We start from the raw sequence: 20,544 nt of genomic DNA, 5'->3' as shown, positions 1-20,544 counted from the left end.
TAATTAGTGAGATGCATTCTCAATTGTTGATCTTATCTGGAAACAGATGTCGGAGGGAGGAACTCCCCCTCCTTCCCTGGGTCCCTAAGAGACTGTTACCCTCGCGCTGATACAGAGCAGTCCCCCCTGTCTTACCCACTCTGTGCCCATTCCAACAGCCCTGCATCACTCTCCAAATAAGCAAATATATATACAACCCCCAGTGCTGTTAGCAGTACAGTGTGGAACACAGCTAGAAATCCCAGGCCTATCATGTGGACAAATGAGTGATTGTAAATTCATCTAAATGGGAATTTGCAGACATGTACAAGATTATTTGACTAAAATGAGTGAAAAAGCGTATAGCTCGCAAGCTGAGAAAAGCGTGTTGTTTTCAAAAACGGGTCTAAAATCCAGTGATAAGCAGTGATGGCTTGTAAATGGCTGATGCCTGGTCAGTAGTTGCTGGTGATTGGCCAGAGCCATGCGCAGTCTGAGTGACATGGAGGGTGTTATGATGAGGACCCATACAGACATGGGGGGGTCTGGGGGTTTAGGGGAGGCAGAAGCACAGAGACATGTAGGTGTAGATGAAACTTACCCAGGATCTCTGAACTGGCATACGAAACTGAGGGGCGGGACAGAAGGAAAAGAGCAATCAGAACCAGGAAGTAGACCACGGATCAACAGCTTTTTATTGGACGCATATGGGCATTGGGTGGGGGGGTGATGATGTCACAAAGGGTCAGGTGACTTGGTAACAAAACCCGAAAATGTCCAACTGTAAAAATATATCTTTTTTTTTAAAGAGACCCTGTGGCCAAAGTGTTTCTGGGACTGATTTGTGTGTCCAGACATCATAAAGTAATAAAGATGGCCTAACCTCTGTTACTGTTTCTACTGATAGGACACCTCATTAAGCCACGTGCCACGGCCATGTGGCATTACAGAGCTAGAGACTGGTTCACAGTGTGGAAAGGGGGCATAAATCAGACGACTCAAACAGCCAGTAAAAACCAGGCCTGAAACGGCTAGTAAAAACCAGGCCTGAAACGGCCAGTTAAAAACGCCAGGCCCTGAGAAAATGTTTTCCTACGGGCCAATTTTCACTGCTGGGAAGAGCGAAAGCATGAATGTCAACGCACGTCAATGCATACACACGCACTGAGTCATGCTACACACGATAGAGAAATCACAGGCAGCGCAGTCTGGGGGCACAATTCGGGATCTTTAAAAGGGTATCATTTTTTATATTGTAGTCAAAGACACATATGTGAGAACTTGTCAGTTTGTGCCCTTTTCAGTCTTCCACATCTGGTTCAGATAGCTGTGAACAGGACAGACCAGACCCAAACATGCTTTAGCGTGGATCAGACTGAACACTGCCTCTGGTCCCCATCAGAACCAGACCCCCTCGGACCACCCCCAGACCAACCCCAGATCGCCTCACCCTGCCTGGGCCTCAGAAGCAAAGAGGGCCCCTGGTCTGGCTGTCCCTGTGAAGCAACAGTAACACTGAGATAGAACAGAACAGGACCTACCTGTGGATGGAAGAGGAAGCCGGGGGCGGGCCGCATGTACTTGTCTTTCAGAGCCTCAAACGGATCGTTCATCTTCCTCTTCTCAACCCTGCTAATATTAGAACTCTATCAGTTCTTAGACACCGACACTCAAAAAGACATTCACATCCAACAATATAGAAAAATGTACTTTATATTTATACTGTTGAGGTTCAGTTCTAGAGATTCACAGTACCTGTAGATGGGGTCCATGAACAAGGGGGAGGGCCTGGCGTGCTGCAGAGAGGTGTCGGCTTTAGGTAGCTCCATCCCTGTCTTGTCTTCTCCAAACACGTGGATCTTCTTTGATTCCTCCCCCCGGGGGGCGTGGCTACTGCTGCGGTTCCTAGTGCCGCCCATGCTCAGATCCAGCGGCTGGTCCTGATTGGTGGAACGTGAGGAGGCCTCCGGTTTGGATTTGGAGACTGGGACGAAGGGGGCGAGGACCTTGTCCTCCTGCTTGCGCTTGGTGGTAAGGTCAAAGGGCGACTCAGAGGTCCTGCTCTGGCGCTTCTTAGAGGGTTCGTCAGGTGGGGACTGGGGCTCCCCCTTTAGGCCAGGAGGTCTGAGCTCTCTCTCTGGGAAGGGGTAGACGGGCGGGGAGAAGTTTGGGAAGAAGGGCAGGGGGAACATGGAGGGGTAGGGCAGGGTGCCTACCTTCTTGTCCTGCAGGCCCGCCAGCCCCGTGGAGCCAAAGTACCTCTCAGCGATGGAGGCGATGGCCTTGATGGAGTCATTGACCGCCCCTGAGACAGCCGTGTGCTCGTCCAGCGAGGGAGGGAACAAGGCGGGGCTACCTTGGAACTCCTTAGTGTGGTTACTGATCAGGGTGGTGGGGCTCTGGGGGCCTCTGCCCGCCTTCCTTTTGGGCCCTTTCCCGTTCTCCCGGGGTGCCCTCTCCCGCTGGCCTTCGCTTTCCATGTCGCTCTCCAGCTCCGAGCCTGATGTGGTATCTAGGTCGCTCCCACTGGGAGTGCTTACGTCATCCAGATCGCTGCTCTCCGATTGGCTGCTCATCTTGCCGCCGCTGTGCCTCTGCTTGGAGGAGGAGCCATGGGACTGTCGCTGCTCTGTTCCCTGTGGCTGCTCGCTACCGGGCAATGCCTCCTTGCGGAGGGTCTTGAGCAGTTCTCTGGTCTCTTGGGCTCCGGGGCTAGGCGACAGGAGGGGGCTCTTGATGTGCTCCGTACCGGGACCTAGGGGCCGTCTGACTGGGGAGGTGGCCTGTATGAGAGGGGGTCGGTGGTACAGTCCAGAGGAGAACAGACCCGGGAAGCTGAAGGGGAAGCCAGGGGCAGTCGGAAATGTCAGGCCGCTGTGGTGCCGGTTCCCAAAGTAGTCTGCCAGGCTGGCGCTGCTGTGCCCCATCCCTCCCATAGCGGCCTTGTCCATGGCACCAGGGACACCGGGGAGGGACATGCCTTGGGCATGGGCGAACAACCCCCCTGCCGTGAAATGGTTTTTGCCCTCACAGAAGCGCCGGTGCTTGTTGAGGGAGGAGGTGGTGCTGAACATCTGACCACAGTCCTTACACTTGATCTGGGTGCGGCAGTCGGCGTGCATGCGCTTGTGGCGGCACAGGTTGGAGAACTGCGTGTAGGACTTGTGGCACACCTCGCCTGCAGGGAGAGGGAGACAGACACGGGGCACTCATAGGCATGTCCAACATCACCTACACACAGAGTACATATCTGACCATAAGAGCCAAGAGTTTTCCCTATGATCCTGTAGTCAGGAAGACCTCCAGGCTTTAGTCGTGACACTACACATGCATTTCAGTATGGTGGACTACAGTACAAGACACCAGCTGGGTGTAAGATGTCCTAGTCTGAGAATGTTATTTCAGTGAGGTGAAGGGGGAATGAGATGAGACATCAGATCCTGTCTTTGTCATGGGGCTTTGTTCCTCTGGGCTGAGACCGAGTCAGTGGAACTCATCACCTGCACATCAAACACAGTGCACCTCCAGGCATTGTACTCCAAGGAGACCGTAAAGCAAACACACACAGGTACACACATACACGTACATACACACACGTGTGCACACAGACATGCATACACATTAGATATTCATATAACTCACAATAGACAAAAACACACACATGAGCACACATACACACATAGATATGCAGACACATTCAAAGATATTAAAATATCACATAACACATGACACACACACACACACACAGAGGCTCACTTGCAGACACACGGCACAATGGCTCTATTTTGAGCCTGTGAAGGAAGCAGAGTTGAATGAATCCTATCCTGCAGGTCCGGTTCCCAGGGACAGGGCTCACGTCCTTCGCTGCCCACCTCCCCCCTCACCCCCCACTCCCCACTGGCCGAGTCCCCCTCACCCTGTCCCTGTCAGCTAGCTCACTGTAACCTTCCCACAGTCCCACAGTCCCTTCTCTGTCTGACTCCACCCTGCTATGTGGCAGACTACATTGTTGAAGAGGACATAGTGGCTAGACCAGGGTTCTCCAACAGATTTCCAAAAGGTCTCCAACAGGTCTCCAACAGGTCTCCAACAGGTCTCCAACAGGTTTCCAACAGGTCTCCAACAGGTCTCCAACAGGTTTCCAACAGGTCTCCAACAGGTCTCCAACAGGTCTCCAACAGGTCTCCAACAGCTACCAGTAGCTCACAGCCCACAGCCCACATATGAGTAGCTTGCCAAACAATTCTGAAAATACATGCAATTTTTCACCAAAAACTGTGATGAACAAATCTCACAAGTATCAGTCACCGTAAGCTCCCAGCTACTATCTAATCAACGCAACATTGACATTATGCCACTATTTGCTTAAAAAGCCAAACCTAACACAATTTCTGCCAATGAATTTCCAGCAATATCGCCCCATCTGTCTATGTAGTTCGCACGTTTGTCTATCACTCCGTGTGCATCCAGTTGATGTGATAACCATCTGGTGGGTTGACAGAAATACTTTCCCTAAAACCTTCTCAATTAAATGTTAAATGCAAAGTAGGCTTACCTGGCAGAAGTATATAATGAGTAAGTATATCATTTGTATCTATTATTTGCTATTTGCTAATTTTTCCATTAAATGAGCAACAGTAGTACAGAACCATAATTTCTCACTCGCTAGACGCACAATTAATGGCGCCGGAGGGGATGACTGCCATTTTATGGGCTCATTTTCTGTGCTGTCGACGAGTAGGTAAACCACCACTTCCCTCCGTATTATTGGCCAACGTGCAATCATTGGAAAACAAACGGGATGATCTACGATTAAGACTATACTACCAACAGGACATTAAAAACGGTAATATTTTATGTTTCACCGAGACGTGGCTGAACGATGATAGAGCTAGTTGGCTTCTCCATGCATCGGCAGGACAGAGCAGCTACGTCTGGTAGGACGAGGGCCGGGGGTGTGTTTCTATTTGTCAATAACTGCTGGTGCGCGATGTCTAATATTAAAGAAGACTAAAGGTATTGCTTGCCTGAGGTAGAATACCTCATGACAATCTGTAGACCACACTATCTACCAAAAGAGTTCTTATCTATATTATTCATAGCCGTCTATTTACCTCCACAAACTGATGTTAGCACTAAGACCGCACTCAACGTAATGATTAAGGCCATAAGCAAACAAGAAAATGCTTATCCAGAAGTGGCGCACTTAGTGGCCGGGGACTTTAACGCAGACAAATTAAATCCATTTTACCTCATTTCTATCAGCATGTCACATGTGCAGCCAGAGGAGAAAAAAACACTAGACCACCTTTACCTGACACACAGAGATGCATACAAAGCTCTCCCTCGTCCTCCATTTGGCAAATTTAACCATAATTATATCCTCCTGATTCCTGCTTACAAGCAAAAACTAAGGCAGGAATTACCAGTAACTTGCTCAATACGGAAGTACTCAGATGATGCGGATGCTATGTTACAGGACTGTTTTTCGTGCACAGACTGGAATATGTTCCGGGATTCACCCAATGGCATTGAGGAGTATACCACCTCAGTCACTGGCTTCATCAATAAGTGCATCGGCGATGTTGTCCCCACAGTGACCATATGCACATTTCCCAACCAGAAACCATGGACTAAAGGCAACATCCGCAACGAGCTATAGGCTAGAGCTGCCACTTTCAAGGAGAAGGACACTAATCTGGACGCTTATAAGACATTCCTCTATGCCCTCAGATGAACCATCAAACAGGCAAAGCGTCAATAAAGGACTAAGACTGAATCCTACTACACCGGCTCTGATGCTTGTCGGATGTGGCAGGGCTTGAAAAATATTATGGACTACAAAGGGAAACCCATCCCCGAGCTGCCCAGTGACGCGAGCCTACCAGTTAAGCTAAATGCCTTTTATGCTTGCATCAAGGCAAGCAACACTGGAGCATGCAAGATCGCACCAGCTGTTCCGAATGACCATGTGATAACTCTCTCTGTAGCCGATGTCAGCAATACCTTTAAACAGGTCAACATTTACAAAGCCGCGGGACAGGACGGATTACCAGGGCATGTACTTGAAGCATGCGTGGACCAACTGGAAAGTGCCTTCCCTGACATTTACAACCTCTCCCTGACCGAGTCTGTAATACTTACATGTTTCAAACAGACCACCATAGTCCCTGTGCTCAAGAAAGCGAAGGTAAACTGCCTGAATGATTACAGCCCCGTAGCACTCACGTCGGTAGCCATGAAGTGATTTGAAAAGCTGGTCATGGCTCACATCAACACCATCATGCCGGAAACCCTAGACCCACTCCAATTTACATACTGCCCCAACAGATCCACAGATGACGCAATCTCAATCGCACTCCACACTGCCCTTACCCACCTGGACAAAAGGAACACCTATGTGAGAATGCTGTTCATTGACTTCAGCTCAGCATTAAACACCATAGTGTCCACAAAGCTCATCACTAAGCTAAGAACCCTGGAACTAAACACATTCCTCTGCAACTGGATCCTGGACTTCCCGATGGGCCGCCCCCAGATGGTGGGGTGTCAGTGTCTCCTGACCCCTCCTGTCTCAGCCTCCAGTATTTATGCTGCAGTAGTTTATGTGTCGGGGGGCTAGAGTCAGTTTGTTATATCTGGAGTACTTATCCTGTCCTATTCGGTGTCCTGTGTGAATCTAAGTGTGCGTTCTCTAATTCTCTCCTTCTCTCTTTCTTTCTCTCTCTCAGAGGACCTGAGCCCTAGGACCATGACCCAGGACTACCTGACATGAAGACTCCTTGCTGTCCCCAGTCCACCTGGCCGTGCTGCTGCTCCAGTTTCAACTGTTCTGCCTTATTATTATTCGACCATGCTGGTCATTTATGAACATTTGAACATCTTGGCCATGTTCTGTTATAATCTCCACCCAGCACAGCCAGAAGAGGACTGGCCACCCCACATATGCTCTCTCTAATTCTCTCTTTCTTTCTCTCTCTCGGAGGACCTGAGCCCTAGGACCGTGCCCCAGGACTACCTGACTTGATGACTCCTTGCTGTCCCCAGTCCACCTGACCGTGCTGCTGCTCCAGTTTCAACTGTTCTGCCTTATTATTATTCGACCATGCTGGTCATTTATGAACATTTGAACATCTTGGCCATGTTCTGTTATAATCCCCACATAGGCTGGTTCCTCTCTAGGTTTCTTCCTAGGTTTTGGCCTTTCTAGGGAGTTTTTCCTAGCCACTGTGCTTCTACACCTGCATTGCTTGCTGTTTGGGGTTTTAGGCTGGGTTTCTGTACAGCACTTTGAGATATCAGCTGATGTACGAAGGGCTATATAAATACATTTTATTTTATTTTATTTTATTTGATGGTCACAGCATGCAACAACACATCTGGCACGCTGATCCTCATCACTGGGGTCCATCAGGGGTGTGTGCCTAGTCCCATCCTGTATTCCCTGTTCACTCACAACTGCATGGCCAAGCATGACTCCAACACCATCATTAAGTTTGCTGACGACACAACAGTGGTAGGCCTGATCACCAACAACGATGAGCCAGCCTATAGGGAGGAGGTCTGAGACCTCTCCCTCAATGTCAGCAAGACAAAGGAGCTGATCGTGGACTATAGGAAAAGGAGGGCCGAACAGGCCCCCATTAACATCGACGAGGCTGAAGTGGAGCAGGTCGAGAGTTTCAAGTTCCTTAGTGTACACATCACCAACGAACTATCATGGTCCTAACATACCAAGACAGTTGTGAAGAAGGCACAACAACATCTTTTCCCCCTCAGGAGACTGAAAAGATTTGGCATGGGTCCCCAGATCCTCAGAAAGTTCTACAGCTGCACCACAGAGAGCCTCCTGACCATTTGCATCACCATGTGGTATGGCAACTGCTTGGCATCCGACCGTAAGCCGTAAGGCCCAGTGCATCACTGGGGCCAAGCTTCCTGACATCCAGGACCAATATAATAGGCGGTGTCAGTCATAGACTGTTCTCTCTGCTACCGCAAGTCAAGAGGTACCGGAGCGCCAAGTCTAGGACCAAAAGGCTCCTTAACAGCTTCTACCCCTAAGCCATAAGACTGCTGAACAACTGAACAAATGGCCACCCTGACTTTTTACATTGACCCTCCCCACCCCACCCCACCCTACCCTCCTACCCATTTGTTTTTACAATGCTGCTACTCGCTGTTTATTATCTAGGCATAGTCACTTTACAAATGACCTCGACTAACCTGTACCTCCGCACATTGACTCGGTACCGTTAGCCCCTGTATATAGCATTGTTATTGTTGTGTAATTTTCTTGTGTTACTTTTATATATATATATATTTTATAACTATATTGATTCAAATATTTACTCATCATACAGTATGTCGTCTAAAGGTGATTGTTTTTCATATGGTGGTATAGAAATGAATTGGGAATCTTGGGTAAGACAATGACGTGCATACCTTGCTGTTATAATTCATGTTCTTCGAATCCAGGGCAAAGATCTCAAAATGAATGATTAAGTCTTTGAAGGAGTCAACGTCGTAATTGATCAAGAGATGTTGAGTCTAGGCGTAAATATTTGATGCGCCTGAGGCTCGTTGGCTAACGTGGGTGTTGTTAACCGTTTCCTCTCTGTTGTAGAACGAGTAGAAACAGTGGCTGTAAATCACACACTCCTGACATTTACAGACTTACAACAGACACACATGACACACAGGGTGTGAGGGACCTGATCCACTCCACACGTGTGTTTTGTCAGCTCACCATAAACTGTAACTAAATATTATAAACACATTCCTGTGAAGAGCAGCTTTGAGTAAGACAGCCCCAGTGTCTGAATGAATGATTATGGCCAGAGTGGTCTACAGAAAGCCACCAGCATAGGCTTTCCACCTTGGTACACACACACACACACACACACACACACACACACACACACACACACACACACACACACACACACACACACACACACACACACACACACACACACACACACACACACACACACACACACACACACACACACACACACACACACACACACACACACATGCATGCACACCCACATAGGCATGGACACAAGCAAGCATGTACGTGGACACACACACGCACACAGACAAACACATTGACACACACACATCACATGGACACACAAACATGGACACACACACACGCGTATACAATACAGTACGCTGACCGACATGTTGTTCACACAGGCAAACAAACACGGAGGACGGACACACACATGGTCTCTAACACATCTGTCAGGGCAGAGGGTGTTCTGTCTTTTTTCACAGTCTTTAGCTGTTTTTAAACCTGCATATTTTCAACTGATTACTGCAAATGGACTCCCATTTGGAGCACAGTGGAGGTGACATGTGGTTGCTATTTGTGTGGAATGGTGCGTTTGGAGGGGGAGGCAAGGGAGGGGGGAGATGGGGGTCCGCAGGCGGACACAGCCCTTCTGCCCTGTGTGTGGCGTCACCGTGCGGGGTCACGGAGCTGGGGTCAAAGGGTGAAGGTCATTGTGCTTTGGTGTGTGAGGTGAAAGATTGAGAAATCATTATTAGGGCCAGGAAATTGTCCTGACTACTTCAGCTAACAAGGAAAAACTCTGAAAATAGGTTTTCTCTGAAAAGCAAAACTGGGGTCTGGTCAATATGTGTTGTGGTTGTGGTTATGGTTGTGATATTAGACCACAGGGGTTGGCATTTACAGGGAGTGTGAGAGAGAGTGGGGTCAAAGATAGGAGCTCTGGGGTCAACCGGGGGGAGGTCACGGCTGGTTGAACAGGTCAATGTGTGGGACAACAGTAGGGTTAAAACGTGAGGTCATAGTGTGAGGTCATTGCTAGGGGTCACTGGGTCAGCATGGTGTGTGGTTGCTGAGATGAGGGAATGGGACACGTACTGCTTTTGTTAAACTTTTAACAGAAATAGCACTCGCCTGTGACTACAATTCCTGTGGAATGAAAAATGTTATGGTCTCCTTATAGATAGAGTATGTACATATTACCACAATCAACATGACACTTTCAAAATGAAGTCAGTACCATTCAAAATATCATACATGTATACAATAATCCTACTATCACAACATATTATATTCAATGATATTCAAAATTGATAGATAATAAATAATACCAAATAATATTAATTAATATTAAAGTGTTACTGATTGGAGTTTTTTATGACTTAAAGGACTGATATTTAAAGGGGCATTTCACCCTAAAACCACTTGTTCATATTTTTCTCATCAGTGTACCGTTAATCTGGTTTTAAAATATTATATTGCAATTAAATTGCACTTATACAGTACCAGTCAAAAGTTTAGACACATCTACTCATTCAAGGGTTTTTCTTTATTTTTACTCATTTCTATATTGTAGAATAATAGAGAAGACATCAACACTATGAAAAGACACATATGGAATCATGAAGGAACCAAAAAAAGGGTTAAACAAATCTAAATATATTATATATTTGAGATTTTTCGAAGTAGCCACCTTTGCCTTGATGACAGCTTTACACACTCTTGCCATTTTCTCAACCAGCTTCATGAGGTAGTCACCTTGAATGCATTTCAAGGTGTGCCTTGTTAAAAGTTCATTTGTGGAATTAATTAATGCGTTATCAGTTGTGTTGTGACAAGGTAGGGGTGAAATACAGAAGATAACCCTATTTGATAAAATATCAAGTCCATATTATGGCAAGAACAGCTCAAATAAGCAAAGAGAGACGACAGTCCATCATTACTTTTCAACATGAATGTCAGTCAATACGGAAAGTTTCAAGAACTTTGAAAGTTTATTCAAGTGTAGTCGCACAAACCATCAAGCTCTGTGATGAAACTGGCTCTCAAAAGGACCGCCGCAGGAAAAGAAGACCCTGTGTTACCTCTGCTGCAGAGGATACGTTCATTACAGTTCATTGAACCTCAGATTGCAGCGCAAATAAATGCTTCACAGAGTTCAAGTAACAGAACATATCATCATCAACTGTTCAGAGGAGACTGCGTGAATCAGGCTTTCATGGTCGAATTGCTGCAAAGAAACCACTACTAGACATGTTTGGGCCAAGAAACACGAGCAATGGACATTAGACCAGTGGAGATCTGTCCTTGGTCTGATGAGTCCAAATTTGAGATTTTTGGTTCCGACCGCCGTGTCTTTGTGAGACACAGACTAGGTGAACGGATGATCTCCGTTTGTGTGGTTCCCACCGTGAAGCATGGAGGAGGTGTGATGGTGTGGAGGTGCTTTGTTGGTGACACTGTATGTGATTAATTTAGAATTCAAGGCACACTTAACCAGCATGGTACCACAGCATTCTGCAGCAATACGCCATCCATCTGGTTTGTGTATTTTTTTTAAACCTTTATTTAACTAGGCAAGTCAGTTAAGAACAAATTATTATTTTCAATGACGGCCTAGGAACAGTGGGTTAACTGCCTGTTCAGGGGCAGAACGACAGATTTGTACCTTGTCAGCTTAGTGGGACGATCATTTGTTTTTCAACAGGACAATGACCCAACACACCTCCAGGCTGTGTAAGGGCTATTTGACCAAGAAGGAGAGTGGGGAGTGCTGCATCAGATGATCAGGCCTCCACAATCACCTGGCCTCAACCCAATTGAGATGAGTTGGACCACAGAGTATAGGAAAAGCAGCAAATAAGTTGGAAAAGCATTCCAGGTGAAGCTGGTTGAGAGAATGCCAAGTGTGTGCAAAGCTGTCGTCAAGGCGAAGGGTGTCTACTTTGAAGAATCTAAAACATAACATATATTTTGATTTGTTTAACATTTTTTTGATTCCTACATGATTCCTTATGTGTTATTTCATTGTGTTGATGTGTTCTCTATTATTCTACAATATAGAAAATAGTAAAAATAAAGAAAAACCCTTGATTGAGTAGGTGTGTCCAAACTTCTGACTGGTACTGTATGTACAAGCCTCATAGCTATTATAATAGAATACCTGTGTTTACTTCCTGGAAAAGTCTCATGGTTATGCAAAATGAATCCTAATGAGATGTTATGCTCTTGCTTGATTTTGGGCTTCAGGAAAATGGAAGCAACATGTCTTCAAAACTTGAATATTTTCTTGGACTGTATACAAAGTGGACTAATGAAGCATATATGAAGAAATGGTTTTCAAGTGAAATTCCTTTTAAAAACAATTAGAGGATCAAAGTCGGTATGGTACTGCTTTATAATCTATCATGTAACTAACATGTCAACTGGTATTATGACCAGGTAAGAACATAAGAGAAGGGGTGTTTTAGCGATTTTTCTAAATGAGTTCCAACAAGCTCGTAGAATATGTGGAAAAAGCGTGCAGACTTACATATGAAGGGTCTGAGTGACTTACATATGAAGGGCTTGACACTGCTGTGGATGTGCTTGTGCTGCTTCAGGCCAGAGGACGTGGCAAAGGTCTTCCCGCAATCGGGACAGGCGTGAGCCCGCGCCCCCACGTGCTGCGAGCGGATGTGCCTCTGCAGGTTACTGGGGTCTGTGAACACCTGCTGGGGGGGGGACGAAGGGACACATGGGGGGGGGGGGGGGGGGGGGGGGGGGTCACTCATCTGCGACTATGGATGCGGTACATGTAGGAGCTGCATGCACACACTTGATCACACATTCAACATATAATCTAATACAGGGCACTCGATCCGTGGTCCTGGAGATCCACCCTCCTGTAGGTTTCTGCTCCAACCCTAGTAGTACCTAACCTGATTCAGTTTATCAACCAGTTAATTATTACAATCAGGTGCGCTACATTAAGGTTAGAGGGAAAACGTACTGTCGTGCTTCAGGAACAGGGTTGGAGAGTCATGCTCTAGTAACATACACATGAACCCACACCCACCTACCCCACCCAAACACAACTGTACCTTTGAGCAGGTACATGACTGTACCTTTGTGCAGTTTTCACATTCGTAGTGCTTGCCACTGTCATGTGACATCTGATGACGAATCAGGTTGGATTTCCAGTTGAAGGCCTTGGGGCACTGGTCACACTTGTAATCCCTCTCCTCTGAGTGAGACAGAGAGTGAGCTTCCAGGCTGCAGGAGAGACGGGCGGTCAGACAGACAGACACAACAACATTATTACAACACTGCATCACTAGCCTCTCAACTAAAAACAACCCAATGATGTAGGTTGGATTTGGGAGTAAAATGAACGATGTGTGCAAACAAAGACCTTGCCCAGGATCAACAATAGTTCAAATGACACTGTCACCGTTCACTACAATATTATCATCAAGACAACTATAGATTCAGGTTGATGTGCAGTTGATACGTAGCCATCATCAGGCATGTGAGGGAGTGCAGGTTGAGTGACATAGTGGGGTTCTGAGCTGAGGGGGCCTGAGTTTTCCTGGTCCTATCAACAAGGGGGAAGGAGGACACCTTCTTACCTCTGGAGGTCAGGGAACACCTGGTCACACTCTTTACACTCCTGGGGACCGTTGTGGTCGTGGTGGCTGAGGCTGTGAGACAGGTGCAGATCGTGGGGTTCCAGGCCCTCAGGGCCCTCCAGGTCACTACTGTCCCCTCCAGGGTTCCCCAGGAAGGCTGAGGGGGGCGTCCCACATGGAACCTTCTGGTGGTCCAGTAGCTCAGAGACAGACTCAAAGAGCTGGTCACAATCCTCACAGCGATACTGTCTCTCCTCTGGACAGGGGGAAGGAAGGGGAGGAATATGTTAGGTGTGTGTGTGTGTGTGTGTGTGTGTGTGTGTGTGTGTGTGTGTGTGTGTGTGTGTGTGTGTGTGTGTGTGTGTGTGTGTGTGTGTGTGTGTGTGTGTGTGTGTGTGTGTGTGTGTGTGTGTGTGTGTGTGTGTGTGTGTGTGTGAACTGACCGTGCATATCAGGAGCCATGTTGTCACATGAATACTGCTCTGCCTTCATGAACAAAAGCAGCTCCTCGCCTGGTTGGATCTCTTGAGTCACTCTGTAGAAGATCTGCAAAACACACACACACACACACAGATTTAAACAGCATATACACACATACATGAATACACACACACACACACACACAAAACCTTGTCCACCAACACCATATAACACGCTCACATCCACTTTACTGAAACAAAAACACACCGATGCAGAAAGCGAACACACTTTGACTCAACACAAATAAACACTCACTCACACACACAACACACACACACACCTAACATATTCCTCCACTTCCTCATGGTCCTAGTGCATTGAGTGACAGAAAAGATGTACTAAAGGTCACATGACTACCCGTGGAGCTACATATATACAGTACATTCACAGGCAAACACTTCCATGCACAGCATATACAAGCTACACCATACACAACCACACATTCACACACACTACTACACACTACACACACAATCCACAGACTCCAAGGTGTATAGTGAATGGGTCATCTGAGAGACCCTGGGATCTCTGGGACTTCCCATATGAACACAATGGATGCCCTGCCAAACAATCACAGATGGCGTTATTTTTGGCACGCCTTGAAGGTTTAACTTATTAACTTCCCTTACAGCACCGTGGTGACATTTGGACGGGGGGACTGGGACGAGGGGGGATTATTAGAAATGTGACAGGGGAGTCTTCTGGGAAAGGCGCGGGTCACAGGGACACTGGCCCTGAGAGATAACGTACCTAGCTCGCCATGACATCAGTGCGGCGCGGCGGCAGCGAGGGCGAGGACCAAGAGGCATGGTCAGAGGGGAGCCAGCCTCGACCCCATTGTTCAGGAGGAGAATGCAGGGAACTGAGAGGGTCCCGATAGCCGAGCCAGCCATGAGAACACAGCTAGCTCTCTCAGGTGCCCCCCTCGCCTGTATAGACCCACCTCTCACCCCCTCACCTCCCTCCCAGCTCCTTCCTGTCGGTCTAGTGCGGTCGACAGCTCTCTTTCCAGGACTTTAGCCCTCACACCAACAGGACACAATAATATTGAGGGTTGGGAACAATAACAGAGCAGTTCAAACAGCTGTGTAGGGCTGCAGGGATTCTGCCCTCAGAGACTGATCGGGTCTTTAAGGGTGACTCTTTGAGAAGCTATCAAGGGTGTGTTTATGCTGTCTTGCGTGACAATGAGTAACAAGGAGTTACTAGGATCAGGGTACAGCTTCTAGTGGACCGTGGCACATGGGGCAGAATGTGGCAGTGGCAGCGGGGAGCGAGTTGAAGATACTGTAGCTAGTATCTCTGCACTTGTGCAGATTGTGTACAATCTGGCACACAAGCACTGCAGTGAATGCCAACATGGGGGAAATCCCCTCAGCAACACCCCTTCCCTGTGGGCCACCACAGGCAAACACTCAAACACACACAAACAAACATACTGTACACCCCGAAACACACACACACGCAAGCTAGCACACACACACACACACACATACACACACAAACAAACACACAAACACACACACTGGTTGTATGTTTCTACACTGTAGAGGCCTCCAACTCCTCTCAAAAAACCTTATGAGTTGCCCCTATAAGGGCAGGCTGACACAGAGTGAGAGAAGCCTAGTCTGGGGCTGTAAATGGACACTGGCTAGAAATAACAGCTAGATAAGAACAGTGGTGTTTGAGTTCACATTGTGAAGGCCAGCCAGCCACACCTTTGGACTTAAAGAGAAACACTGAGGGGAGACAGCCCCAAGCATTGACCTCCAGAGCCCCAAGCCTTGACCTCTAGAGCCCCAAGCCATGACCTCCAGAGCCCCAAGCCTTGACCTCTAGAGCCCCAAGCCTTGACCTCCAGAGCCCCAAGCCTTGACCTCTAGAGCCCCAAGCCTTGACCTCCAGAGCCCCAAGCCTTGACCTTTAGAGCCCCATGCCTTGACCCCCAGAGCCCCTGGGTATTGGGCTAACATTAAACACAAGGAGGCACTGAGGATAGGTACCTATACACACACATAAACAAACACAAGAGCAGACACATGCATGCACACGCACACACACACAATACACTCTCCCTCTCTCTCTCTCTCTCTCCCTATCCTCTGTTTCTTGTAGAGGTCATAACCTCAGACATATCAGAGGCTGTTATCTTGGAGAAGTTGGTTACCTTGACATCATTAGTCACCAGTGCAAACAAAGAATCCGATTTTCCTCGGAACACTGACACACCCTCTTTGTTCCTCCAACATCCTTCCTCTCAGAGAGGTCATTGAGCAGGTATGCCAGCCACCAGCCAGAGTGCTGATCTAGGATCAGGTCCTCCCTCTGTTTATACACTATATATACAAAATTATGTGGACATCTCTTCAAATTAGTGGATTCGGCTATTTCAGTCATACCCGTTGCTGACAGGTGTATAAAATCGAGCACACAGCCATGCAACCTCCATAGACAAACATTGGCAGCAGAATGACCCTACTGAAAAGCTCTGTGACTTTCCACATGGTACCGTCATAGGATGACACCTTTCCAACAAGTCAGTTCATTACATTTCTGCCCCGCTAGAGTTGCCCCAGTCAACTGTAAGTGGTGTTATTGTGAAGTGGAAACGTTTGGGAAGAAACAACAGCTCAGCCACAAAGTGGCTCACAGAACGGGACTGCCGTATGCTGAAGTGTATAAAAATCGTCTGTCCACCATTGCAACACTCACTACCGAGTTACAAACTAACTCTGGAAGCAACATCAGCACAATAACTGTTTTTCTTCACACAATGGGCTTCCATGTCTGAGCAGGCACACACAAGCCTAAGATCACCATGTGCAATGTGCAATGTCAAGTGTGTGCTGGAGTGGTGTAAAGCTCTCCGCCTTTGCACTGGAGCAGTGGAAACTCGTTCTCTGGAGTGATGAATCACGCTTCACGCAGTCTGACGGACGAATTTCGGTTTGGCGAATGCCAGGATAACGCAACCTGCCCGAATACATAGTGCCAACTGTAAAGTTTGGTGGAGGACAAATAATGTTCTTGGGCTGTTTTTAATGGTTTGGGCTAGGCCCCTTAGTTCCAGTGTAGAGAAATCTTAACTCTACAGCATACAATGACATTCTAGACGATTCTATGCTTCCAACTTTGTGGCAACAGTTTGGGGAAGGCCCTTTCCTGTTTCAGCACGACAATGCCCCCCGTGCACAAAGCAAGGTCCATAGAGAATGTGTTTGTCAAGATTGGTGTGGAAGAACTTGACTGGCCTGCACAGAGCCCTGACTTCAACCCCACCGAACAACTTTGCGCTGAATAGGAAAGCCGATTGCGAGCCAGGCCTAATCGCCCAACATCAGTGCCTGACCTCACTAATGCTCTTGTGGCTGAATGGAAGCAAGTCCCTGCAGCAATGTTCCAACATCTAGTGGAAAGCCTTCCCAGAAGAGTGGAGGCTGTTATACCAGCAAAGGGGGGGACCAAGTCCATACTAATGCCCATGATTTTGGAATAAGATGATCAACGAGCACGTGTCCACATACTTTTGGTCAGGTAGTGTCATTGAAATTCATTGTGATGCAAAATAGAAAACTGAATCTAGATCAGCACTCCTACTCTGAGACACTTAGTAAATATGTGTCCTGATCTAGGATCAGTTCCTCCCTGTCCATATAATCATATTCATTATGATCCAAAAGACAAAAGTGATCCTAGATCAGCACTCCCACACTAAGACACTGAGCGTTCCAGTCTATTTATGTGATCACAGAACCTTTCACACATTAACACAGTCAATTCATCTACTTCATGTCTCTTTGTGCGGCGTGGGAGAATCAATATGGCTAACGTGCTTAGCCATCATATCCAGCCACAGTCTAATGAAAGAGCTTTTAGTCGCTCGTCAGATCATGAGAATTACACCGCTAATCCATTTACACTTCAGCCTGTCCAATGTAGGCTACTGTCTGTGTGGGATATAGTTAAGACATCTCCATGCTAAATATACGTCATGTCTGAACTTAGTACAATGCTCAGTGATGAACACAAGTGAGTCTAACCAGAGAGAAGTTGTAGTGCTAAAAAACAGTTTTCACTCCCAGATTATTGATCTCAGGTCCTTGATTGTATGAGACCCAATAGTCACCGGCTGCATTGCAGAGCGTTGATGAATAGTTAGTGTTATCGGTAATAACACAGTTTAAAATATCATGCAACACATGTTCATACTTAGCTAACTCTGACCAGCTCTTAAACCCTACAGCTAAGACATGATCACACACGCCATACTGCTGCAGCACTACGCAAGCCTTGCTATTCTCTACGCCGGACACACACACACACACACACACACACACACACACACACACACACACACACACACACACACACACACACACACACACACACACACACACACACACACACACACACACACACACACACACACACACACACACACACACACACACACACACACACACACACACACACACACGAGTAGGAACCCCTGACTGTTCCTCTAGCTCTCTTTCTTCTCTCTCCTCCCTTCCTCCACTCCCCTCTTCCACTCCTTTACTTTCCTCACCCTCTTGAGGTTGGACATAAAGTTTTATTATAAACAGGACTAGGTCAGAAATAAGAGGATTGAAGCCAGGTTAGTCCACATTGTGGGACTGATTGTGTAAGAGGGTGTAATATGTGGTTTCAGGCAGGCTTTACAGTCAGCACTTCTCAGCAGCTGTAAAACCTATTGGAAGCAGGTAAGGGACATTACATTTCTCACTTCCAGCTTTAGGATGAGGAGCACGGGGAGCCATCAGAAGCGCAATGAACATTCACATAGTCCTGATAAAGGGCCCGATCCTAAACAGAGCACGCATAGAGGCACACACATATACACAGACATACACACACACACATTCATACTCTGATAGAAACAGACATAACTGACGGACCTTCCAGATATCAAATCAAATGTATTTAAATAGCCCTTCGTACATCAGCTGATATCTCAAAGTGCTGTACAGAAACCCAGCCTAAAACCCCAAACAGCAAGCAATGCAGGTGTAGAAGCACGGTGGCTAGGAAAAACTCCCTAGAAAGGAACCAGGCTATGAGGGGTGGCCAGTCCTCTTCTGGCTGTGCCGGGTGGAGATTATAACAGAACATGGCCAAGATGTTCAAATGTTCATAAATGACCAGCATGGTCAAATAATAATAATCAGAGCGGTAGTTGTCACAGTAGTTGTCGAGAGACATCCAACCTTACACATGCAATTTACGCCTAGACAGGCTTTGTGAGACGTTACTGTGTGTTATGAAAAACATGAGGGGTGTCCGGAAGACGTGAAGACTGTGTTGTGACAGTGTGTGGTACCTAACAATAATCTCATCACAGCCTTGTCCATGACCCCGGCCAGGCTTAGACAGCCACCCGAGCAGAACCACAGTGATGACAGTCAGTCACACCTCAGAGAGAGGGCCAGAAGGCTACGTTAAACACTGCATCACATCGATTATGCCTCATATGGCACCCTATTCCCTATATAGTGCACTACTGGGATTGATTGTGTCATGCTTTATATAGGGGGCATACGTAGGGAATATAGTGACAATTAAGATTCATTATACTACAGTTGGAAATAAAAATCTAAAGTTGGCTTCCTCTCAAAATAAACTGTATCTAAATCATTTGGAGAATGAAATAACCACTTGGAGAATGAAATAACCATTTGCTTAGTGACGCTATAATAATGCTGATGATAAGTACAATCATGATGACAATGTTCCTAGATACAAATTACATCCACTCATTAATATTACATTTGAAACGGATTCCTTATCTGCAACATATGCAAGTATCTATAAACTATTTATGAAGAACTAATGAAAAGTGATGCAAACTCTTCTATCTATGTATCTTCCATCAAGACATGGAATGCACTGTATATGTCAAATAAAGTCTCCCTTACTATCTATCTGTGTGTGTGTGTGTGTGTGTGTGTGTGTGTGTGTGTGTGTGTGTGTGTGTGTGTGTGTGTGTGTGTGTGTGTGTGTGTGTGTGTGTGTGTGTGTGTGTGTGTGTGTGTGTGTGTGTGTGTGTGTGTGTGTGTGTTCCGAGTCCATAAAATACTATTTAACCATTGAATGAGTGAATTGAAAATGCCCCTATGTGTCAGGTGGGAGGTAGGCCATCCTGTCCTGTCTCTCCCAGGTGAGGAGAGAAAGAGCCATGGGGCATTCCACACATATCTGGAGGTTTACAGTGCAAGCGTGTGTGAAGTGTCTGTGACTATCAGCACGGCAGCCGTGTGTGTGATCTGGCCCTGTGGTCCTCGACACGCCGAAGCCAAGACACAATTACACAGAAACAAAACACAGAGGCAGGGTGTGTGTGTGTGTGTGTGTGTGTGTGTGTGTGTGTGTGTGTGTGTGTGTGTGTGTGTGTGTGTGTGTGTGTGTGTGCGTGCGTGCGTGCGTGCGTGCGTGCGTGCGTGCGTGCGTGCGTGCGTGCGTGCGTGCGTGCGTGCGTGCGTGCGTGTGTGTGTGTGTGTGTGTGTGTGAGGAGAGGGGGGCTGATACTGAACGCAGGGTGGGCCGCACAGGGGCTATCTGAACTAGATCACAATAACACCTTCTAACACAACAACAAGCAGGCAGGCAGGACATGGGGGTTCACTGAGGCCTTGTGGC

The 20,544-nt window shown here is 47.1% G+C and overlaps 1 protein-coding gene across 15 annotated transcripts in view; it reads right to left on the bottom strand.

The window, feature by feature from the left end:
- Positions 1–20,544, bottom strand: part of LOC123992868 (histone-lysine N-methyltransferase MECOM-like) — a 224,613-nt gene that overhangs the window by 12,973 nt on the left and 191,096 nt on the right. For 2 of the 15 annotated variants that reach the window (XM_046294448.1, XM_046294462.1), the window contains 7 exons: positions 13,833–13,935; positions 13,390–13,645; positions 12,862–13,033; positions 12,312–12,492; positions 1,735–3,157; positions 1,521–1,611; positions 581–607 (listed from right to left, as the gene is read on the bottom strand). In XM_046294448.1, coding sequence (XP_046150404.1) covers positions 581–607; positions 1,521–1,611; positions 1,735–3,157; positions 12,312–12,492; positions 12,862–13,033; positions 13,390–13,645; positions 13,833–13,935 — 2,253 coding nt within the window. The remainder of the gene's footprint in view (positions 1–580; positions 608–1,520; positions 1,612–1,734; positions 3,158–12,311; positions 12,493–12,861; positions 13,034–13,389; positions 13,646–13,832; positions 13,936–20,544) is intronic. The other 13 variants (XM_046294449.1, XM_046294452.1, XM_046294450.1 and 10 more) reach the window with 13 other exon arrangements.

The sequence above is a fragment of the Oncorhynchus gorbuscha genome, linkage group LG13, assembly GCF_021184085.1.
Source record: "Oncorhynchus gorbuscha isolate QuinsamMale2020 ecotype Even-year linkage group LG13, OgorEven_v1.0, whole genome shotgun sequence".
In the NCBI taxonomy this organism is placed as follows: Eukaryota; Metazoa; Chordata; class Actinopteri; order Salmoniformes; family Salmonidae; genus Oncorhynchus; species Oncorhynchus gorbuscha.
The sequence above is the reverse complement of the archived record's forward strand: the minus strand, read 5'-3'. Positions and strand labels throughout refer to the sequence as shown.